At 39.6% G+C, this 25700-nt stretch overlaps 1 protein-coding gene across 3 annotated transcripts in view; it reads right to left on the reverse strand.

The window, feature by feature from the left end:
• CAPN7 (calpain 7) overlaps positions 1-25700 on the reverse strand; it is a 45487-nt gene that overhangs the window by 13592 nt on the left and 6195 nt on the right. For all 3 annotated transcript variants that reach the window (XR_012509597.1, XM_074372068.1, XM_074372052.1), the window contains exons 3-12: positions 23709-23866; positions 22524-22591; positions 20338-20538; positions 18158-18244; positions 14134-14260; positions 13019-13104; positions 11692-11785; positions 10117-10263; positions 8800-8906; positions 7929-8049 (exon numbers count right to left, since the gene is read on the reverse strand). Coding sequence is in view for 2 of the 3 variants with exons in the window: in XM_074372068.1 (XP_074228169.1) it covers positions 7929-8049; positions 8800-8906; positions 10117-10263; positions 11692-11785; positions 13019-13104; positions 14134-14260; positions 18158-18244; positions 20338-20538; positions 22524-22591; positions 23709-23866 (1196 nt within the window). In the remaining variant the exon portion in view is untranslated. The remainder of the gene's footprint in view (positions 1-7928; positions 8050-8799; positions 8907-10116; positions 10264-11691; positions 11786-13018; positions 13105-14133; positions 14261-18157; positions 18245-20337; positions 20539-22523; positions 22592-23708; positions 23867-25700) is intronic.

The following is a 25700-nucleotide window of genomic DNA, read 5'->3' on the forward strand; positions in this document are numbered from 1 at the left end:
TGTATGACCAGATACTATAAAACTCCTAGGGGAAAACACAGGCAGAACACTCTTGCACATAAATCACAGCAATGTATTTTTTGAACCAGCTCCTAGAGTAATGGAAATAAAAGCAAAAATAGAGAAATGGGATCTAATTAAACTTACGAGCTTCTGTATAGCTAAGGACACCATCAACAGAATGAAAAGACAACCTACAGAATGGGAGAAAACATCTGCAAATGATGTGACTGACAGGGACTAATTTCCAAAATATACAAACAGCTCACACAGATTAATATCAAAAAAACAAGCAATCCAATCAAAAAATGGGCAGAAGACCAAAATAGACATCTCTTCAAAGAAGACAGACAGATGGCTAACAGGCACATGAAAAGAAGCTCAACATCACTAACTGTTAGAGAAATGCAAATCAAAACTATAAGGAGATATCACCTCACACCAGCCAGAACGGCCATCATTAAAAAGTCCACAAACAATAAATGCTGGGGAGGGTGTGGGGAAAAAGGACCCCTCCAACAATGCTGGTGGGAATATAAATTGGTGCAGCCACTACGGAGAACAGCATGGAGATTCCTCAAAAACTAAAAACAGACTCACCATATGATCTAACAATCCCACTCCTGGGCATATAGCCAGAGGGAACCTTAATTCACAAAGACACATACACCCCAGTGTTCATAGCAGCACTATCTACAATAGCCAAGAAATGAAAACAACCTAAATGTCCATCAACAGATGACTGGATAAAGAAGCTGTGGTGTATTTATACAATGGGATACTACTCAGCCATAAAAAAGAATAAAATAATGCCACTTGCAGTGACATGGATGGACCTGGAGATTGTCATTCTAAGTGAAGTAAGCCAGAAAGAGAAAGAAAAATACGGTATGATATCACTTATATGTGGAATATTAAAAAAAAAAGACACAAATGAACTACTTATTATTTACAACTTAGATGACTGATTTCTTGAATATGTGCGAGCACATCTGACTGTCCTTTATGATTGGATGACTGCATTCTGTTGATTCTTATTTTGTGGTTGGCTTTATTCCTTTGACAACTATGTAAGTTTAAAAAGCTAAAGCTCTCAACTGTTCTTAGAAACAATGAAAAATACAGATATGTTAAAAACACACACACACACACACACACACACACACACACACACACACACACACTGCCAGGCTCCACCCGAAAGTTCTGCTGTGAGAATTGGCATTTCAGACAAATTCCAAGTGATGCTGAGACCGCTGCTCTGAGGACGGTACTTTCCAAGGCGTCACTCTCACCACTGCTCACCAAGTTCAAGCCACACAAGGATTCTAGAACATGCCAAGTGCCTTTTACCTTTGTACATATTATTCCTTTTGCTTGGGAAATTCCTTCCTTACCTTACACCCTTACCTGGCTAATTCCAATTTATCCTTCGGGTCTCAGCCTATTTACCTCCACAGGGAGGCCTTTCCTGACACACACCTCCCACCCCTCTCCCAGCCTAGACTGTCCTTCCGTTAAATGTTCCCAGGCACCCTGTGCTGCTGCTTCATAGCAGTTAATACAATTGTAGTAATTTTTAAAAAAACCCAAAACTACAATGAAGTATTGCCTCACAGTCATCAGAACGGCCATCATCAAAAAGTCTACAAATAATAAATGCTGGAGGAGGTGTGCAGAAAAGGGGACCCTCCTACACTGCTGGTGGGAATGTAAATTGGTGCAGCCTCTATGGAAAATAGTATGGAGATTCCTTAAAAAGCGAAAAATAGTTACCATGTGATCCAGCAATCTCACTTCTGGACAATATTCAGAAAAGGCAAAAACTCTAATTCAAAAAGACACATGCACCCCAATATTCACAGCAGCACTATTTACAACAGCCAAGACATGGAAGCAACCTAAGTGTCCATCAATGGATGACTGGATAAAGATGTGGTATGTACACACACACACACACACAAAATGGACTACTACATGGCCATAAAAAGAATGAATTATTGTCATTTTCAGCAACATGGATGGACCTAGAGATTATCATACTAAGTCAGTCAAACAAGAAAGACAAATGTTATATGATACTACTCATATGTGAAATCTAAAAAAATGATATAAGTGAACTTATTTACAAAACAGAAACAGACTCACAGACATAGAAAACTAACAGTTACCAAAGAGGAATGGTGTGGGGGCAGGTAGGGATAAATTAAGAGTTTGGGAATAACAGATATACACTACTATACTATATATAAAATAGATAAATAGGGACTGACTATATAGCACAGGGAGCTTTATTCAATATATTATAATAGCTTATAATAAAAAAAAACCAGAAAGGAACCCAAACATAACACTAAAAACAGACATCAAATCACAAGGGAAGAGAACAAAAGAACAAAAAGAACTACAAAAATAACCCCAAACAACTAACAAAACAGCAGTAAGTATATACCTAGCAATGATTGCTTTAAATTTAAATGAACTAAATGCTCTAATGAAAAGACAAAGAGTGGCTAAATGAAGCAAAAAAACAAAAAAATCAAAAAACCCCACCAAGACTCACATATATGCTGCTTACAAAAGACTTACATCAGATCTAAAGACACACAAAGACTGAAAGTGAGGGGATGGGAAAAGGTATTTCATGCAAATGGAAACAAAAAGAAAGCTGGGGTAGCAACACTTATGAAAAACAAAACAGACTTTAAAACAAAGACGAACGAGACACAGAAGATCATTACATAATTCTAAAGGGATCAGTCCAGGGAAAAGATAACAATTGTAAATATATATGCATCCAACATTAGAGTACATATTAACAGACATAAATGGAAAAATCAACAGTAACATAATAACACTAGTGGACTTTAACAGCACACTTACACCAATGGACTCATCACCCACACAATAAGAAAAAAACTTAAATTACACAATAGACAAGATGGACTTAATAGATACCTATAGAACATTCTACCCCAAAACAGCAAAATACACATGACAGATCAACCAGACAGAAAATCATTAAGGAAACATCTGACTTGAACAACACCATGTCAGACCAGAGGTAATATATATATTACACATATATATAATATGAATTTTTTCAAGTGCACATGGAACATTCTCCAGGACAGATCACATGCTAGGCTACAAAACAAGTCTCAATAAATGTAGGACTGAAATCACATCAAGCATCTTTTTTGACCACAACAATATGAGACTAGAAGTCAGTCACAAGAAAACTGCAAAAAAACACAAACATGTGAAGACTAAACAATACATTACTAAATAACTAATAGGTCACTGAATATAATGAAAGAGGAAATTTTTAAAAACCTCGAGATAAATAAAAACGGAAACATAATCCAAAATTCTGGGGACATAGCAAAAGCAGTTCTAAGAGGTAAGTTTATAGCAATACAAGCCTACTTTAAGAAACAAGGAAAACCTGAAATTAATACCTAACTTCACACTTAAAGGAACCAGAAAAAGAACAGACAAAACCCAAAGTTAGCAGAAGGAAAGAAATCATAAAGATCAGAGCAGAAATAAACAAAACAGAGACTAAAAAACAATAGAAAAGACCAGTGAGACTAACAGCTTGTTCTTTGAAAATATAAAGCTGATAAACCTTTAGAGTCATTAAGAGAGCACCCAAATAAATGAAATTAGAAATGAAGAAGTTACAACTGACACCGCTGAAATACACAGGATCATAAGAAATGACCATGAACAGCTATACACCAATAAAACACCAGTAAAGTGGACAACCTAGAAGAAACGGATAAATTCATAGAAATGGACAATCTCCTCTGACGGAATTAGGAAGAAACAGAAAATACAAACAGATCAATTACCAGTAATGAAACTGAATCAGCAATTTAAAAACTCTCAACAAACAAAAAGTGCAGGATCAGACAGCTTTATGAGTGAATTCTACCAAATGTTTAAAGAGTTAACACCTATCTTTCTCTAACTATTCCAAGAACTGAGGAGAAAGGAATGCTTCAGAATTCATTCTCAGAGGCCAGCCTCACCTTGATACCAAAACCAAAGACACCACACAAAAAAGAAAAGCACAGGCCAGTATCTCTGACGAACACAGCCAGAAAGATCCTCAACAAAATATTAGCAAACCAAATCTAAGAACATATTAAAAACAATTATACACTGTTATCAAGATTTATCCCAGGGACACAGGATGGTTCAACACCTGCAAATCAATCAAGGTGATACACCACATCAATAAATTAAGTGGAACTGGTATGATCATCTCAATAGAGGCAGAAAAAGCTTTTAACAAAATTCAACATCAACATCATTTATGATAAAAACTCTCAACAAAGTGGGTATAGAAGGAACATCTCTCAACATACTAAAGGCCATATATCACAAGCCCACAGCTAATATCATATTCAATGGTGAAAAACTGAAAGTATTTCCTCTGCGGTCAGGAACAAGAGAAGGATGTGGATGTCCACTCTTGCCACTTTTATTCAACATAGTATTGGAAGTCCTAGCCACAGCAATCAGACAAGAGGAAGAAATAAAAGGCACTGGAATTGGAAAATAAGAAAAAAAACTGTCACTATTTGCAGAAGACATGATACTATACATTGAAAATCCTTAAGATGCCACCAAAAAACTGTCAGAACTAATAAATGAATTCAGTAAAGCTGCAGGATACAAAATCAATATAATTAGTTGTACTTCTATACACTAACAATGAACTATCAGAAAGAGAAATTAAGAAAACAATTTCATTTACAACTGCATCAAAAATAATAAAATACCTAAGAATAAATCTAACCAAAGAGGTGAAAGATTTGTACTCTGATGAAAGAAACCGATACAAGACAATACAAATGGAAATATGTATCCTATTCATGGACTGGAAGAATCAATCTTGTTAAAATGACCATATTACCCAAGGCAAGCTATAGATTCACTGTAATCCCTATCAAAATACCAATGACATTTTAACAGAATTAGAACAAATAATTCTAAAATTTGTATGGAGACACAAAGATCCCGAATAGCCAAAACAATCTAGAGAAAGAATAAAGTTACAGGCTTTAACCAAACTAAAAACTAAACTACAAAGCTACAGTAATCAAGATGGTATGGCATTGAATAAAAACAGATACGTAGCTCAATGGAACAGAATAGAGCCCAGAAACGAATCTACACTTATATGGTCAACTAATCTATGACAAAGGAACCAAAAATATAGTGTGGAAAAGACAATGTCTTCAATAAATGGTATTAGGAAAACTGGATAGCTACAAGCAAATAAAGGGAACTGGACCATTAACTTCTACCATATACAAAAATACACTAAAAATGGATTAAAGACTTAAATATAAGTCCTGAAAGCATAACTCCCAGAAGACCTAGGCAGTATGCTTTCTGACATCAGCCTTAGCAATATTTTTTTGTACTTGTCTCCTCAGGCAAGGGAAACAAAAGGAAAAATAAACTAATGGGACTACATCAAACAATAAGGCTTTGCAAGGCAAAGGAAGCTATCAACAAAATGAAAAGGCTGCCTTCTGAATGAGAGAAGATATCTGCAAACAGTAAATTTGATAGGGGATTAATATCCAAAATATACAAAGAACTCAACATAAAAAACTCAATTAAAAAATGGTCAAAGGACCTGAATATAGATTTTTCCCCCAGAGGTGATATAGAGATGGCCAACACACACACGGGAAGATGCTCAACATGACTGATCAGGGAAGTGGCAAATCACAACCTCAATGAAATACACTTTACTCTTGTCAGAACGGCTATGGCAAAACAGACAACAAATAACAAGTGTCGGCAAGGATGAGGAGAAAAGGGAGTCCCTGTGCACTTCTGGAGATGCCTCAAAAAATTCAAAATAGAACTGCCATATGATCAAGCAATTTCAATTCTGGGTATTTATCCAAAGAAAACAAAACACTAATTCAAATAGATATATGCGCAGCAATGTTCAGTGCAGCATTATTTACAATACTCAAGATATGGATGCAACCTATGTGCCCACTGACAGATGACTAGATAAAGAAATTTGGTGTTTATATATATGTGCAATAACATGTCAGCCATAAAAAAGACTGAAATCTTGCCATCTGTGACCACATGGATGAACCTAGAGGGTATTATGCTAAGTGAGATGTTAGAGAAAGACAAATGTAACATACCTGATTTACATGTGGAATCTAAAAAACAAAACAAACAAACATAGCAAAACAAACACAGACTCACAGGTACAGAGAACAGACCGGTGGTCCCACGGGGGGATGGGTGAGGGGATGAGGGAAACATGACGGAGACGAAGAGGCACAAACTTCCACTTACAAAATGAGTGAGTCACAAGGGTGAAATGCTCAGCCCCGGGAATACGGTCAGTGATGCTGTAGTAACTTTGCAGAGTGGCAGACGGCAACCAGACTGACCATGCTGATTTTTGGTAACACAGAAATATGGAGTCACTATGCTGTACACCTGGAACTAATGTGGGGCTGCAGGTCTGTTATACTTCAAGTCAAAAAACAAAAATGGGAAAAAAAAGCCTCCATTGTTATAGAAAAGTTAACATGTGGAATTGATATTGTATGAATAACGCTACTGATGTTTAACTGAAAAGGCTGTTACTTGAAATTCTTACTTTACTGGAATCCACAATTTTTTAATGTTTTGTTTTCAAGTCAAATCACAGGTACGCATTTTTCTCTTAAACATGTCATTTTTCCAGTTTCCCCTGAACAATCAGAAAAATAGTCTTATTACTCAAAGTAAATGATATAATCTTTACAGAAATTTCCCTCAAATTCCAGCTTGCTTTCATATTGCCTGTTTCATTACCTAACTTTAAATCTCCTGCCAGTACCCCAACACTGCTCACCCGTCCATGAACACCCAGCTCACAGCAGCTTCTGACAATAAAGTTATTACTAAATAAGAGCAACTGTTACCCACAATGTTTTAGCTGGTGTTGGTGGCAAATTACATTTCTAAAACACACTCAAACCCCCAGCTTACGTAATTTCACATACATTTTTCTACTGTTGCTTTATGTAGTCAATTCTCATGCCACTTTAAAAGGATGAGACAGTTCTATACCCCGTGGTTGGGGGTGTAACAACAGTGGCCGACTCAAAGCATCGAGAGTGTAAATGTTTAAATGTCGCAGCAGGTCCCTACTGCCTTTGTAAGTCATATAATTCTGTGAGCTAGGGAAGAAAAACCTGTCTCATTAATACACAGTATACCCTGTTATTGCTGACTGATCACCACTCTCTCTAAGTTTAAGCAGGAGGAACTGGAACACACTGCTAGCTAAGCTTCCCGGTAACCAGACAGCTTAGGTACTGCACCGTCAGGGGAAGAGAGTCTTCCCTTAACAATCTTTGTATTTTCTAACCCAGAGGGCAGATCCATTCTTCAGTTAAAAACAGCTAATTAACAACATGAGAAGTAATGAAGTCAACTGTTCTGATACCTGAACTCAGAGAAGGGTCTGAAAGAGGTCTCACACGTCCAAACCCACCAGCAAGGTTCTCATCCACTGTCCTCTGACTTTTTGTCCTTGCACAGAAGTTACTGAATGTCGATTGTGCTCCAGAGACTAAACTGTGCCTGACCCCAGCGCCATCACACAGCCCAGAACCCGAGGGCTATGCATGCCCCTCAACCCTGCAGGATACAATGTTTCTGTTCTGTCATCAGTATCTGTGCTGTCTTTACACTTCCCATCTTTTCATTTCATAATTTCCAATGGCAGCAGTCAAGCTGTTTAATGTAACAGGGGAAATGACTTTGAAACATGGCCTAGACCTCAATTTGTCAGTATTTAGAAGTCTCATAGATCGCTTGGAATCCTTGCAACATCTTATTAGCAGACAAGAAAAACGAGAGAAACACACTTAAGGCCAAACCTTGAACTCTCTAATATCCAGCACAGCATACGCGTGTGTGGGCACCAGGCCCCACTTCTCGCCCTCCGCTTCAGTCATCACGCCAGTGGACGCCGTGATGAGGACGTCCCCTTTGTGAAACCTGGAACGGACCCAACAGACAGGTCACCGAAGGAAAACACGTCTGTAATTACAGATCACAGCACTTTTCCTTTACTCATGGCCTACTTGGAAATTTCCCCAAATTTGAAGTCTTTCCTAAAACAGGCTAAGCCCAACACCCTCCAAAGAACTTTCAATAAGAAGCACATTTCTATTTCACAGCATAACAGAAAAACGGTCACATTTCCTTTTTTCCGCTCCCAGTTTTAGACAACTTAATTCTCAGGTAGAAACCTATCGATGAAAAAAACAAATGCTAAATTTTCAAATGATTTACAAGTAAAAATGAAGGTGTGCAGTAGCCAATGTACTTCTCCCAAAGCCACGTCATTCTGTTGATCAGTGCACTGTGTTTTGGGCGTCAGCACTGAGTGTGCACCACCGTACAGACGGCTCTCCGCCCTCCCGGGGGGCGTCCACTTAAGGCCTCCACTTCACCTTCTCACACCCTTCTCTGCCCACCTTCCCTCAAGCTGTTAAGTACTCAGGAAGTGCGAGGCAGTTTTTCCATATTACATACTCCAGATTCAATGTTTTAGATTATCTACAGTCTGGATTCACTGTAACCATCAGCGAGGATGACAGAGGGCTGGCTGTGCGTAAAGTCAAGTCTACCTGAAAACCACAATTTCCCTAATGACTGAAGGTGACAGCTTTTGCAATATCCATTCTAAGTAAGGCATGAGGTTCTTAAGTAATCTCTTTCAGCACGAAAGAGAGAGAAGTTTACCTTTGATAAAGCATCCGGAAGGAACTGTCCTTACTGAACGCCTGGCTGTCTGAGTGCATGGCAATCCGCTCTGGAATCCACCCGGTGAGGGCATGAAGGTCGATGTTCTGCAGCATAAAACAGGGCAGGCAGGCTGTTTTCAAGCTCTTATGTACATCCCCGGGGCAGCTATTAAATCTCACTGATTTGATACGATGATTTTGACAGGAATAAGTCAGGAGGTAGTAAGTTGTTTTCTACCAGTAGTACATTTCTTATTTAACTCAAACACCTACCTAGATTTAAGCACAAGATTGTCTTTTCCTTAAAATCTTTGCTGCTTTTCCTGAATACAACAGAACTGTTTTACTGATAAATATGATGAAAACTCAAAACATTTAACAGAAAAAAACGCTTTATGATGATCATCATTAACCATTTACTGAGTTTTTACTATATGACAGTCATTTTTCTAATATTTTATATTATTCTCATTCCTTCTCTAAGCTGCACTGGCTAAATGAACAGGCAATGGATTAGAAAGCTAAACTAGAAATACCTGAAGGACAGAGCCACTGAACATGGAGGCTAGGTGGAAATGTTGACATCCTCTTACCTTTAACCATGACCTACACATTCTTTGACTAGCATCTAGGAACCAGGAGAATGAAGGAGGCCAGGTCGTGGGCAAGGATACTAACCCAGGATATGAATGTGGGTGATGTGCATGTTACTTCATTTAATCTTTACAGTTCTTGAGAGGTGGGTGTTATCCTCATATTACAGACAAAGAGGCTAACAAAGGTCAAATATCTTTTCTCAAGCCACAGGCTAATTAACATTACAATTCAAAGTCACGCTAACCTGACTAACCTCTGGCATAACCCCACCAGTTTACCTGATACAACTACAGGACACTGGCACATACCTCGATTTTACAGGTTAAGTTGTGTTAAGGTTAGGAAAAATTAACAAAAACCTCCTTGAACCTGAATTTACAAATCAAAACAAAACAAAATAAAACAAAACATAAGGATGACAATATGACACATCCCTTTGACCTGAAGAGGCTTCTCTGGAAAGGTACACTGTATTTAACTGGTCAGCGTTAACAGCAGACACACACACTCTCAGGCTTTCCTGAGTAACAAATCTACACAATGCGCTAATAACCTTACAAAAGAAAACACACACTCCCAGAACAAGGTGACTGACCAGCACTTTCCATGGGTTGATCTTTTCATTTAAACCAAATACATCATCTATAATCTTTCAAATTTAAAACAGCCCTAGGAGGCAGCATGAGTCTGTGTCTGGACCGTCTTGTCTATTACTTACTGAGTTGGATCCCGGGAAATCATATCCTCCCATGACCTTCATGTACGCTTTCTCTATGAGAGAAACCCACAGTTCACTTTTGTTGTTAGAATAAGAACAGAGGAGTTCTCCCTTATGATCAACAGGTAACTGGTCATCAATTATCACCTGGAGAAAGAGAACATTCATTTCCTTAGGTGGTAAACCCACACACCTTTCATACTGATAAAAGGCATGACACACTCATTATTGAGCTACTGACAGGTTCCTATTTCTAGAATCTGATCAACTATAAAGTGTCTTATCATGTCTTAATTAAGTTGAAAAGTTAATGTCCCTGTCAGGTGATAACTTCGCGCCAACTGGTTACATGTTATGGATCTACCAGCAAAATTATCACGGATTTCAGAAATGTACGTTATATTTAAAATAATTACAAAAGGGCCTCACTATTAAGGTAAACAACAATATTAACCTGCAAAAGACATGCTATGTTCAGTTGTAAAATACTATGGCTAAAAAATATATTTAAATAATATAGAAATACAGAAGTAATCACCACAAGGATAGTTTCTAATTCATATTATAGAGCTATCTGGGAAATAAGGTAAGAATTTCGATCCAATATTAATAGAAGAACTAAGCAACTGCATTTTAAAAGATTCTTTAAAGAAGAGGTTATTTAAAGATTATGGTTCATGAAAACCATTCTCAATAATTTTGTCTAGTTTCTAAGAAGTCAGCTAGAGCAGGGTTCTGAAAGGGTGTTCTCAGCCAACAGCAGCATCTTCATCACCTAGAAATCTGCTGGATACGTGAATTCCAGCCCCATCAGACCCACTACACTCTGGTGTTGGGGCCCAGCAATCTGTCTTCACAAGTCCTGCAGGTGATTCTGTGCAGACTGAAGTGTGACTGTTACTGACCTACAGAGCAACAACTCAGCTTCTCACCCCGGAATACTAGGCGATCTCGTCTAAATGCATATTCTGATTCAGCAGGTCCAGGACGAGGCCTAAAACTGTGGGAGTCTAACAAATTCCCAGGTGACGCTGATGTGAATCCATGGACCTCCATGAGCTGACCGGATCTAGGGAATTCTAACGACACAAGGCCCTTACGACATGGTTCAGAATCCTTAAAGAAATTAAAGGAGTGCAATTTCAAACTATGTGTGTATTTCACAAAGGAAAACAGAACATTAAAGGTGTCTTACATCTCAACTTAAGACTACACACCTAAATTGTTCTGACCTACCAGGCTTGGTTTGTCTGAAATCCTTTTAATCAAAAAGGTAATTAACAACCATGAGATTAAAATTAATTTTACGCATTAACAAGCATGAGCCCAATGTTACTTCTTGGAACTTTCTGTAAGTTTTCCCAAAACTCATTTTTAAAAAGACTTTATATTTGTCATGCTTTTTTATTTTTAATTATTAACACACAATGTTACTGGTAGTGATATGTATAGTATCACAGACTCAAAATCAACTAACCTGACTTTTTAAATGTTTACACAAATAACATTTTTCTTACTGATTCCACTCAGGATTCGAAGGTGGGAGGAGGGTTGGAGTGGGGATACATGACTCACCTTTCTAGGGACCCCATTGAGGTGCAGTTTCACCATATACTTTCCACATGGGTTGTACTCTGGCTCCCCGTCCTTATTCTGAGGGTAAATTATGCTTTTGTAAGGAAAAGAAATATTGAAATACCAACATTAGTATTCGATATAAGCTACCATGCAGAATACTGTATTTTATTTAGACATATGCTATTGTCAATTTTATAAAAATAAACATAAGAATATTTTCTACAATAGGCCTGTAAAAGAAAAAGAATTTCATCCTACTTGAAGTGCTTTTTCAACATAAATAAATGAAGAGTATCTTATGAGATCATCCAGCAGGGCATAAATTTCACAGTATTCTGAAAAGTGCTCAGTTTTCCATTATATACTCTGATAAACCTTCTATTAAGTGGATGTATTTTAAGCCACTTAAAATACTCTACTATTTGCCCCAAGACCAATTTCTTCTCTAAAGAGAAGACCGTTTCAATTAACCACAACTAAGGTGACTAACTCTTGACAAAGCACAAAATTATCCAGTAAGAGACTTGTAGAAACGGTCAGTATCAATTTTCTTTCCAAACTGCATATTATTTACTTACATGGTCTGTTTATCCAAGATGGCAAAGAGCTTGAAACTAAGGTCTGTATCTAACTCACCTCTGTACTTTCAGGACTTAACACACAAAACCACTCAAGAAAAGCTGTACAAAAAGATTATGCAGCTTCATTTTACAATGAACAATTTTAAGCTAATAAAACTTATAAAATTGAAAGAGAAAGTATTTCAGTAACACTTCAGTATATTCTAAATGAGTTCTAGCCAAAAGAAATGTTACTTTATATCACGTATGTAATGTTTTACATTAAATTTTTTATTTAACCCAATATATCCAAAATATTAAATTTCAACATGTAATAAATACAAAAACGTGAGATATTTTCTAATAGTTCATTTGTGCTAAGTTTTCAAAATCTGATGTGTTTTATACCTACAGCCTATCTGAACTCAGACTAGCCCACTTCACGTGTTCAATATCCACATGTGGCTAGTGGCTACCACACGGGACAGTGCAATTACAAATATCACAGGATTTTAATTTGGCCAATTTCATTTATCTCAAAACATAATTTATTTCATATATATTCTCTTAACTACACACGCTTATGTTCTTAGACTACCTTAGCAAATCTTCCCGTGTTCACAAATCATCTTAACATGCAAGGGCCATATTCTCCTAAGTGATATGCCCTCTTCACCTTCTGCGCAGATAAAGCCTAAGTTTTTAATCTCTAGTTAAGAGAAAATCACATGAAAAGGGCTAAAGGGACAAATACAAAATTTTACCTGGTAATCAACTTCTTGTTAAATCGTCTTTCATACGCTGCACTGATAGCCAGTGATGCCACAAAGGAACAATCTGATACTATTGTCTGTTAACAAGAATTTATTAATATTTTCATTTATTCATGCAATTTCAACATTATTACAATGTTTAAGCACTGCACCTAGAGTCTGACTTTTTATACAAAATATCCTGACTACTGCTTGAATAGGAAAATGATAAATAGAAATGCCATACTGCCAACTAACACATATTTTGTTCTACCAAATTCTAGAAAAGACAAAGTATTCCAATGAAGTTAATTTAGAATAATTAAATATGGATGGTGCATTCCTACATGGATAAAAGTATACTGATCTATACTACTTTTAATGACAAAAAATGCTTTTAGAGGCATTTTTTTAAAGTTGGTTTATTATAATATGACCAATTAAAATGAATACACACATCAAAAGATTCTTAAATCATATTATTCCAAGACCATTACTTTTTCTAACCCCTCTACTGTGGTGTGGTTCCTGTACAGTAAACCACACGTATTTCAGACGTACACTTTGATGAATTTTGATAGATGCAGACACCCATGCAACCACCAGCACCACCACAATCAAGACAGCTAACATTTCCATCACTCCCCAAGAGGTGCAATTTTCAATTTCCCAATTTATCCCTTCCCACCCTCTTTAACCTCTAGTAACCATAAAGGACCATTATTTTTATACTAACGTGGAAAACATCTGTGACTTCAATGCTGAAATGTAACTAAAGCTGTGATAAAGCCATATAGTTGTCCCACCACTGCAGTGTTTTAAATAAGCCCAATATCCATCTTTTACATCTATTCTCTTATCCGAGGTGAAATTCATATTCCCAACTGTCTCATCTGCAAGGACGTACCAACAAAGAGGGTGTATATAAAAACATGTAACTGCTCAAGAGTTATTCATACTTGTATCATCTCAGTATGTCTAAGTCAAAGTGTGCTGAACGAATAATTTTTCCAATTATACTAATGCATCTGAATACATACTAAAAAACCTAAGAAAAAAGTCATCTATATTCAAATTACTTTAAAATGTTGGCTTTTCATATAAAATTACACGAAAGGAATGTTTACCTGCTTTATGCTGAAACTGGACACAGTGTAAATCATGGTAGGATTATTGGTGAGGTCTTCTGGTCGCACCCACTTAGAAAATGTAGCTTTTTGTTTGGGTGATAACGGTAGCTTGCCCCATCTATCACTGAGGTGATAATTAATTAAATAATAATAATGATGATAAAATTAATCTCAAAAAATGATTCAAAAGCAAAATTAAATTTCCTAGAGAGTTTTTTCTTTTTTTGGGAAAGTGATCACAGCTACACTATGTAACCCTAAGAACTCTCTGGCCAAATCTGGGTCTTTACCCTTAGTCCTAAATCCAGTCAATCCGATCGTCCTTCTCAATCAGAAAAAAATGTACAGATAACTGAAAACAGCAGAGCAACCTAAACTCACCTGTATCTATTTTAAGAATATACCTCAAAAGGGGGAGGGTATAGCTCAGGGGTAGAGTGTGTGCTTAGCATGCATGAGGTCTTGGGTTCAGTCCCCAGTACCTCTGCTAAAATAAATAAATAAAAATAATAAATAATAAATTAAAAAACCTAATTACCCCCCATCCCCAAAGAACATACTTCAAAAGTTTGATTTAGAAAGGTCATATTCACGAAATTCAGTTTCAGTGAGATGGAGCCCTTAAAGACAACTCAGTGTGGCTCATCCCAAAGGACCAAGGAAGCCACAGGCCTTCGCGCGGGCTCTGCGCCAACTCCCCTGCAAGGCTAAGGACAGAGCACCTAACTGCTGAATGAGGACCGCGTGCCTGGCTTCCCGCAAAAGTATCTCATTGATATTATTCATTTCATCTTCAAAACAAGATAAGATAAGCAGCAGCAGACAGCATATTTGAATCTGGTCTCTGGGGCCATATCCACGATTCTTATCCATCATCCTCTACTCACAGTGTGCAGGGAATATACTGTGTAATATTTCTCTAAAGTTGATGTCCAGCACAAGTTTTTGTTTTTTTTTTTTTTTTTTAAATCGGCCTTTTCTCAAAACTCTTCTAAAGCAAGGGCAAAAAATTTGGGGGTTTCAAAAGATTTCTAGGATAATGTAGGGCATATGATACGCAAACTGAAACAAATATAACATTTTTCTAAAGGAACGTTGATAGATACTAGAAGAAAGAGGGTTTTGAGGTCCGGTGTGACCTGAAAGTTCCTGGCTAGAGCACCACTGTTTTTCATTGGATGACATCTCTAAACCGTGAAAAGACAGAATTTACTGTCAGTGTCTCAGGGATGGCAGCACACAGTGGGTGACACTTCTCAGACTCTTCTGATGACCACCTCACAGGTCTCACAGAACCACCAGTGTTCTGGGCCACATTTTGGTACCTGTGTAGTATCAGGTGCTGACTGCAGACAGTGAGCTGGTGAATTTACAAGGACAGCCATCACAATATTTTGAGGAGAAAAAATAAGGCTGATTCAAATCTACAATCAAATTATTTAGTATTATGAACCTGCCATGTGAACCATAATTGAGTAAATCCAAGACTCCTTAATATCTGTTCTCTCAAAAGTCATCATTAAATCACCAAACTCAATCTTTTTTCTTAGAACTTTAAAAATATTTAAAATATTTCACAGATATGTTTATTATTATACACGACCAGAAAAGAAAAGAATTTAATCACTCCATCTTTCTCACCATAAACTGTGAGCCTTTTGCCACCAGTCTGTTGCCTTTGAATTAAAAAATGCTTACTGTTACTTTTTCTTCTGATTATTCTTACTGTAAAATAATCCACAAAAGAAAACAAAAATCTTGGCAATCAGAGTAGTTAATTTTCTATTTATTCTAGATTTTTCTTCAGTTCAGAAAGCATCCACCAAGCACCCACCACCTGCAGACAGCGTGCTCGGCCCTGGGGGCAACGTAACGTGTGTCCTGCCTCAGGGCAGCTCACGGTCCAGGGTGGAGGACCCGCGCAGAGCAAGGATCACACACGTGTAGAATCCCAGCTGTGACAAGTGCTCTGCCTGAATTAAGGGAGCTGGTACAGTACTTCATTTTTCTGTCTCAATCAATATGCTGTAAGCATCTCCCCATTTACTTCATTTTGTGAAAACTTGATTGTTCATGGCTGTACAAAATTCTTCTGTGGACATTCTGTTATATGAGCACTACAAATATGATTTCTCTTACTCTGTTACACAAAGATTGGAACTACAGGTTTATCTCTCTGCTTAGATTTGTGAGGGGGAGGTAATTAGGTTTCTTCATTGATTTCCGCTTGGAGGAGGTACCGGGGATTGAACCTGGGACCTCCTGGGTGCTTACTGTTACTTTTTCTCTACCACTTGAGCTAGGCCCTTCCCCCATCTCTGCTTAGATTTAACCAGTAAGCACATCCTGGAATAACTGGTTCCACACATTCATAATTATAACAATACTGATGAGTATCTTTTATACAAACCTCTGACTACATCTGCAAATATTTTTAGAACTGGTTTCCTGAAGTGAAAAGTAATAGTCGAAGGAGTATAAACATTTTTAATTTGAAACATGCAGCCAAATTACGTAATATAATTTATTATTCAACAAAATAATTACTTTGTAAACAGTTGACCCTTATTACATGGCACTTGCAATGTAACAAGCACCATGAACAAGTGCTTTGTTTTATCAACTCATTTAATCATCACAGTAACACTATGAGGTGGGTTCTATTTGTATTTTAAAATCTGGGACAGATTAAAAAACGTGCACAGCGTCACAGAGGATGTGGCACCGGACAGCTTGGCTCGCGACTCTGGGCCCCCAACGTTAGTGCTGTAACTTCTCCCACGTAAACATGCCTAGATCCTCCTCCCCTCCCCCACCCCCACAGAAATAGCATCACATGGTTGTCTGAGGGGAAAACTTACGCTGACAACTTCTGTCTAACTTCTGCCCACCCACAACAGCAAACGCTACAAATGAAAAAGCAGCTCTTTGCTCTTAGTAGAGCCTTAATATATTCTGTATATAATAAGCATTCGACTCCCTGCTTTCTGATAAATATAACAAGACCATTGCAGAAATTCTGAAAACTGAAAATGCTTTAAAAAGTAAATCACCCAATTTCGCTACTCAGACATAACCACTTGAAACATTCTGATGTCTAACTTTACATCAGTTTTTCATATGTATCTATAAATACATGAAAAAAGTTTTTATCTTTTTAAATGTACTACACTGTAAGCGTTTCCCCTATATTTTTCAAAGAATTTTTTTATTTGTTTGTTTTATGAGGGGGAGGAAATTAGGTTTATTTATTTATTTCTATTTGGAGGAGGTACTGGGGATTGAACCCAGGACCTCGCACATGCTAAGCACACACTCTACCACTTGAGCTATACCCGCCCCATCAAAGACTTATTTTTTTATGGGTAGCATGATATTTAAATAATAATATGAACATGATATTATTTAATCACTCCTCTGTTGTTAGACACCAAGTCTGTTTAAATAACTGTTTGCTGTAATGGACATTTTGATAAATGCTCTTATTACATTCATCTTTGATCGAATTTTAATTTCCTTAAGATGACTAGAAGCCAGGAGTCCTGAACCAAATGGTATTTTTAAGGTTTCTGACACAGCTGCACTGTCCCAGAAGGCTGTGCTAACACCTTCACAGTTAACTGTTTCTTGAATTGAATCTTCTCGGTAAACAACGATACTGTTATTCCACTCCACCTTCCCAGGAATTCCTCTCCTCTACTGATGTGAATTTCTGCTGTGATCAAAAGCCAATCTAACAAACGTTCACTGACCACTTACTCTGCGCCAGCCGCTGTGCTGGACGCCATGCGCACAATGTTAGGTCAAGGGAGACCACGTGTCCCACCACTAGGGAACGGTCCACAGGCACGCTCGCCACGTCTCCCCGCCTCCTGCCCACAGCCACACCCCTCTACCAATCAAATTTTTCACAGCAAATTTTAATTTCAAGGCTATGAATTTAACTGAACTCAGACTATGGAAAAAATGTTGCCAACTTAGAACAGTCTTGAAAGTAAAAATTGGAATATTGCTTACTTACCAGAAAGGCATTGGATACGCAAAACGTTCCCTCAGATCAATACTCATGAAAGGAACATATTCTATACCATTTATTTTTGATGTTGTCCTATAAAACACAAGGGAAAAACCTCAAGCAAATGTTCAGGTCTACTGTGATTACCAATCTTATTGAAACTCCTAATTTAAATGACAAGATATGATACTGTAATAAAATTAAAATGACAATCTCGTTAATAACTGAACAAAATTTTCACAAAATAGTTGAATACCAGAAAATAACTGATTCAATTCAATTCAATAAGAGTTACTCTTTTAGGACTAACATCCTTCACAGGAGAACAGTCTCAAGACAGGCGACACTCGAGGTACTGGAAGTGTCACCAGGACACAAGGCGAACTGTATCCTAAGCCCGAAGAGAGACAGCAATTGCTTAGTTAGCTGGGGGTTTAAAAAAACATGAGGTTTATAATTCTGGGAAATGTGTTCTTTACATTTTCTGGCCATGAGAACAAGGAACAGGTAGGGCACAAAGGAAGGTCACGGTTACGGCCTCCTGACAGAGAAAGCGTGGTCTGCAGCTGCTCTGCACGCTCCTCGTTTTGTGGACGTTTGTCTGCATATGTTAGAAGGCTCTCTCCCTCTCTGCGTCCTTCCCTCTTTTTATTTAGAAGTAGCTGTAGGGTTACTTCACCATTTGGCCTCTAGGGAACACTGTCCAGTGGGGCTGTGACAGAATTCAAGGACAGCTGACGAGGGACGCAGGATCGGTGTGAACCTTCATCCTGTGATGATGAGGCCTTTCCCCGCATGCAGGACAACTGTGTTGTCAGCAGGGACACAGAGCTGCCCTGCCGCATGCACTGAGAAACTTCAAACGTGTGCAGAAGGGAGCAAATGGACACTGAGTAGCCAAAGTGCTGGCCTGGGACGCACTTGCCTCTCAGGTCCAAAACCACCGTTTCTGTCCTGCTTTGTGCTGTGTTGGTTCGTGCGTATTTCTCCTGGGCCAAGAGGGCCAGATTGGTAGGAGGAAAATTAAAATCTTCAGCAGGGAAGGAGAGAAAACTGCCTGCAGGTGGCTGCTTAGGAGGAAGGAGCCCTTTCAGTGCAATTTTCGGAGCCTGAACAAGCAACTCTGTGACCCGCGCAGCTCTGAGCAGGTGGGCTCTCCCTTGGAGCCGGGGTGAGAAGCGGCCGCGCTGGCTCAGAGACCCATCCCACCCACAGCAGCCATGCCGGCCGGACGAGCAAGAATTTCCACATCCTTGCTCTGCATTTTGAATTATCCCCTGGGGCTGCTTCCAGACACTGAACTGGCTTCCCAGAGCAGGGGTTGACAAACTTTTTCCGTAAAGGGCCAGATATTATTATTATTAATTTTTTTTTAATTAATAGACTTTATTTTTTAGAGCAGTTTCAGGTTCACAGCAGAATTGAGCAGAAACTACAGAGAGTTTGCACACAGCCCTCCCCACCCACACGTATATACTCCCCTACCCTCAACATCCCTCACCAGTGTGGCATATTTGGTACAACTGATGAGCCAACACGGGCACATCATTACCAACCAAAGCCCACAGTTCACATGAGGGCTCACTCCTGACGTTGTGCATTCTGTGGGCTTTGACGAATGTGTAATGACACGCAGCCACCATGACAGCGTCACACAGAATCATTTCATTGAAAGGGCCGGATATTAGTTAATTTCTGCTTTGTAATGAGATCTGTGTCACATGTTCTGAGGTTTTCGGTCTTCTTTTTTATAACCCTTCAAAGCAGTGTGAAAAACCACTCAGCCCCTGCGGCTTCCCTTTGCTGACTCCGGCCCGGATGGCCACTTCAAGGTGACAGTTTCCCCACCAGGGCTCCGGTCACCGTGTGGCGGGGACGCTGAGCGGTCTGCCGCTGCTGCCCTGCTCTGCCCCGCAACCTGCATTGTTCAGTCCTGGAGAACACTAGGATGTTCAGAAAAACATACCTCTAGTGGAAATGTGAATACATGTGAATATATGTTAGGACAAATTTGAACTATTTCAAGCTGTGGCTATGTGACAATATAATTTATAATCACATAACGACAGCAAGACACACCATAACAAAGATGTGACTCCGACTCGGCACACCTAATGAGACTCACATCACCTGCACTGATTATGTTCCCGAAATTGTTGACGACAATGAATCATAAACTGAGTTACCTGAGAACTTCAATTTCTTCTGCCGTATACCTCTGTCCCTGGGCGTCACAGGACTGTGGGCTGATAAACGGCTGAGGTCGGTCAAGGAAGGGGTTAGTTCCTAGAGGGAAATGTGCTCTCGTTGGAGGCGGCTTTGGTTTATTATTCGTTGACTTGACTTTGCATAAAGGCTTTGTTAAAGGCTCACTCAGCGCTTCTGCTCTGGAACAGAGAGAGGTAAAGGAAACTGTTTCAGTTTTTCTTCTCACATTTTCCAGAAAACAGAATTTACTTCAAGAACCAGTCAAACATCCCTAATGTAGAATTAGTACATAAAATTCTTACATACTAGTCGACAGTCCACGACTTAAGCTACTCCCAAAGGTAAGATGAGTATTTTCGCAAACAATATTCTACTGACAATGTTAACTAAGCACTCAGGGCATGTCAGTTCCTATGTAGGGTAAGGGGGCTACAGGAACGCACAAAACACAACCCCACTCTCAAGGTGCTCCAGTGTCGTGGGGAGAGGAAGGGAGTGCGTCAGAAGTCACAGAAGCTAGGCTGGAAGCACCACAGCGAGAGAAGGCAACGCAGATGACAGTAACTTAATGGTAGGAAGAGAGGGGGAGGTAGGGAACACTTTTCTGAACAGACGTTTGAACTGTGGAGATGTTCCCCCGGAGAGTGAGGAAGGGTTTTGAGCAGAGGGAACAGCATGTACAAGTATGCAAGTGTGACATGGCAGAGTGAGTTCAGGTAATGTCAAAAGAATGGGTGGAGCCCCTGTGAAGCGTGCAAATGAGAGGCAGCGGGCGATGGGGCCAGTGGCAGGACTGGAGCACGGAAGGCCACTCCGGATACTTGGGGAAATCTGACTTTGTTCTGTCAAAGAACTATCAGGCTAAAACACAGACGTTCTTAACCTGAGGTCCATGTATGAGATTTAGGAGTCTGGTGACCACTGAAATTATATGCAAAAAAAAAGTTATGTCCATTTTTCCTGGAGAGCACATCCATTCTTTTGAACAGATCCTCAGAGGAGCTGGTGATTGACCACAGACCTGTGCTCAGGATGCAGAGAGCGCAGGAGGGTTACCCACACAGGTAATGACAGCCATCTACGGTCTGACTGGTGAGAGAAGTCAAAACGGAGAAGCTAACTGTGTGTCAAGTGCCCAAATCTTCCCAAATTTGGAGAAACAAACTAGACATTAGACTATGGTGATGAGTGAAAAGGAGGGGTGATCATTATACCTCAATAAAAAAAGCAGGGCTGGGGAGGTACAGCCACCTAGTCTAGCGTCAGAACAGGACACTTTATTCAGCTGTGCCGTCCCCACCCTTGTCTGCTGTCTGTAACGCTCTGTCAACACGAGAGGTTATACTTCTCTTGTGCAAGGCCGTTCATTCCTCCAACAAATGCCTCGTGGACACAAGCTCTACGTCTGGCCCTCGGCTAGGTGCTTGGGCTAAACAAGGACAAATTTCTCTGCCCTCACAGCGCTTGTATCTGGGGGGTGGGGGGTTGGAAGGGACAGAGACGTTAAAGACAGGTATGACCGACTCCTAAATTTCATACACTTAGGAAGAGATATGGGAAAGAATATTAGAACAGAGGGAGCAGGATGGAAGCACTGGACGAAACTCCATTTTAAACAGAATGGTGCGGGCAGGCTCTCCTGAAAGGGTACCCTTGAGCAAAGGGCTGAGGGAGCCACACGCACGCAGTCTGGGGATGTCTGTGGCTGGCCAGTCTCCATTCCTCCACTTCCAGCAGTGGCTCTGGAAGGCTCTCAGGAAGTTCCCTCTCTGGAAGTCTGATGTGACCCAAGAGAAGTCTTCCATCTCAAATACCACAGTCATTTTTGTTTTACACGTAGCAAAAACTAAACAAAACATCTCTTGACTGATTTGTTGTTTTCGGAGTTTAAAGCAGGAACGAGGACGTGGAGATAAACAAGATGCTCTCTGTTCCCTTACAGAGTTTACCATCTAAGGAGCCAACATGACGTGTGAAAAGAGGCAGGAAAAAAGAGAGGGGCAAACTCTCTCGAAGAAGGCAGACCTGGTTTGGGTCTCAAGTTAACATGAAAATGGAGGTTTGTTACGACAAGGTATACACCACACATTCAGATCAATCTGTCACATTCAGTAACACAGGACACTGTCATCCACAGGTAAGGACCAGAGGGACCAAAACTCACCTATCTAGTGCCTGTCGGGCCAACTGTTTCAGTTTATTTTGCAGAGTTTTATCAGCAGTTTCATAAGACTTAAGAGAAAGAGAGACAGACATCCCACAACGTAATTATTAATTTGCTTGATCCATGATATTTCCGAGAAAAAAACATTTACAGCGCACATTACATTTCTTACACTTCTGAGAGGATAAGCCAAGGCATTTCATTTTCATCCTTGAAGGTCTCATTTAAAATTGTGCTGAAAACCTGTCACTGAGGTAAACTTTAAGACCCCTTAATGTGGACAGGTTGTACCTGGAACCACTGCTGGGCGGTGGAACCTCAGAAGCGAAGTAAGTGAGGAGGACAAGGACAAATGCCATGTGACTTCACTCGTATGTGGATTAAAACACAAAATAAACAAACAAAAGAAGACAAAGTCACAGATACAGAGAACAGATGAGTGGTTACCAGAGGGGAAGGGGTCAGCTGAACGGTGGTGGAAGGTGACTAGGCCCGTGGAGGAGATCACTTGGTGGTGCACACAGATGTCAAGCTAGAATGCTGTACACCAAAACTTACATAATTAAAAAAAAAGGCCTTCGGTCTCAGGTACCTATGGGAATGAGGCTAGGTGTCTCCTCTGGACAACAGGCCCTGGACAGGGAGCCAGCACTCCGGGAAAACCACCCTACCCACTTCCCCATGCCCTCCTGGCAAGCGCGCCGCTCTCACCACGAGATGCCCCTCGAAGCTAACAGACCTGCCAGGGCTCCTCGCGAAGCGGTAAAGACCACGCAGCCCAGAGACCTTACACTGCACATCGATAAGGCTCTCCCAAATGCACTTATTTATTAAGTGCTTAAGATTGAAAATAGACAGGGAAGTTTAGTTTAAATTCATAGCTTTGTGACGGCAAATTCTTCCTGTAATAATTTTAGTTACATGGGTATTAAAAGGTAAAAAATGGTACCCGTAATTTAAAAAACAATTGCCTAATGACTCAACCTCAATACTGTCAATTTTTTAATAAGAGTAAAATTCATTATTAACTTTCTACTCTTTCTTATCTTTTAAAGAGGAGTAACTTAGTTACATTTATAATAATTCAATAATTTTTTTAAGGAACTGTTAGGTAAAACTCACTAGTAAGGGGAGAAATCTGTTAGCACAATTCCACCGAATTCAGCTCACAGCTGTCATACATACAGTTTTCAGACAGAGATCCACGGCCTCCGTATACAGCTCTATAGCATCTTCAACGTTGCCTTTCTCGTCTTCGTCAAAAGCTTGTGTAACAAGGAAATGGGCACGCTCCAAGTCCAATTGATGCTTTGACTTCAAAGGGTCCGCACTCTTTGACTGAACTAGGACAGGGAGAAGAGCCATGGCGAAGGAACGGTTACCCACACACACGTCCAGGGAACAGCAAACCATTTTAATACATTCTTCACCAAAACTCTATAGTCCTTCATCGAAGAAGCTCAGCAAGGTCAAGAAAAACCTTATAAAAATTTTCCCTGAATTTCTCTGTCCTGACCAGCACTTTCTTCATTTAAAAAATAAAACACAGACGTCCTCCTCACATACCCTCCCCACAAAAAAACAAAACAAAAACTTGGAAAATACTAAAGAAACTCAATTATGTTTTAAAGAAATTAAACATTTCTTTCAATTTTTTTAAATTGAAGTATAGTCAGTATACAATGTTGTGTCACTTTTTGGTGTACAACATAATGTTTTGGTCATACATGTACATACAGATATTCCTTTTCATATTCTTTTTCATTATAGGTTACTACAAAATACTGAATATAGTTCCCTATGCTATACAGTATAAACTGGTTATTTATCTTATAGCACAGGGAGCTATATTCAACTTTTATAATAAGCTGTAATGGAAAAGAATCTTAAAAAAAATGTATGTACATGTATAACTGAATCACTTTGCTGTACACCTGAAACTAACATTGCAAACTGACTACACTTCAATAAAAAATAAGAATTAAAAAATTTTTCTCAGTACAGACAATAATTATATAACACACTAGGCCCTGATGATAAAATTCATACTGCTTCCTACTCACCTGAGTCCAGAATAAGCTATATTTTTACTGCTCTTTGAAAGTGTTTGTTTCTAAAGTGAAGACATGTATCCGTAAGGAACTTGTATCTAGAATATATAAAGATCTCTGATAATTCAACAATAAAAAGATAACCCCAATCAACAAAATGAGTGTGATGATTGATTCTGTGAACAACTTGTGTTGACCTGACCGGATCCCAGGTGACCCAGCTATTTGGCCAGACATGTTTGGGGTAGTTTGGGAGGACATTTCTGCATGAAATCAGCATTTGGACTGGTAGTAAATGCAGAGGGCCCTCCCCATGTGGGTGGGCACCATCTAGTCCTTTCGGGCCTGACAGAACAAAACGGGGGGAGAATGTGACCTGTCTGCTGAGCTGACACACTGGTCCTCACCAGAATTCACACCATCAGCCCCCTGGGTCTCAGGCCTGTGAGCTGAGACTGCACCACACCAATGGCTCTGCTGGGTCTCCAGCTTGCAGAGGGCAGACAGTGGGACCTCTGAGCCTCTGTCATTGCACAAGCCAGATCCTCACAACACATCTCTTTATACACATCCCACTGGCTCTGTTTCTCAGGAAACCCTGACTTATCCTGAGGGCTAAGCATCCGTAGAGCCATTTCTCCACAGCAGATACTCAAGTGGCTGACAGGCACATGGAAAGATGCTCAATGTCACAGCATCAGGGAGATGCGAATCACCACCTCCAGGAGACACCTTTCACACCCACTAGGATGGCTAAAAGTAAGAACAGAAAGTAACAAGTGTTGGTAAGAAGTATGTGAAGGAAATGGAACTCTCACGTGGCTTGTGGAACTGAAAAACGGTCCAGCCACTCTGGAAAACAGTTTAGCCAAAGTTTCTCAAAAAGTCAGACGTAAAGCTACCATTTGACCTAGCAATTCTACTTCTGGGTATCTGTCCAAGAGAACCAAAAACATACGGCTACACAAAAACGCACACACAAGTGTTCATCACAGCCTTACTTGTAACAGCCAAAAGGTGGGGACGAGCCCATGTCCCAGCTGATGGGTGGACAGATACAACGTGGTGTATTAACACCACGGCATACTATCCAGCCTTAAAAAGAAACGAACCACCAGTACCTGCT

The sequence above is a fragment of the Camelus bactrianus genome, chromosome 1 (assembly GCF_048773025.1).
Source record: "Camelus bactrianus isolate YW-2024 breed Bactrian camel chromosome 1, ASM4877302v1, whole genome shotgun sequence".
Taxonomy (NCBI): domain Eukaryota; kingdom Metazoa; phylum Chordata; class Mammalia; order Artiodactyla; family Camelidae; genus Camelus; species Camelus bactrianus.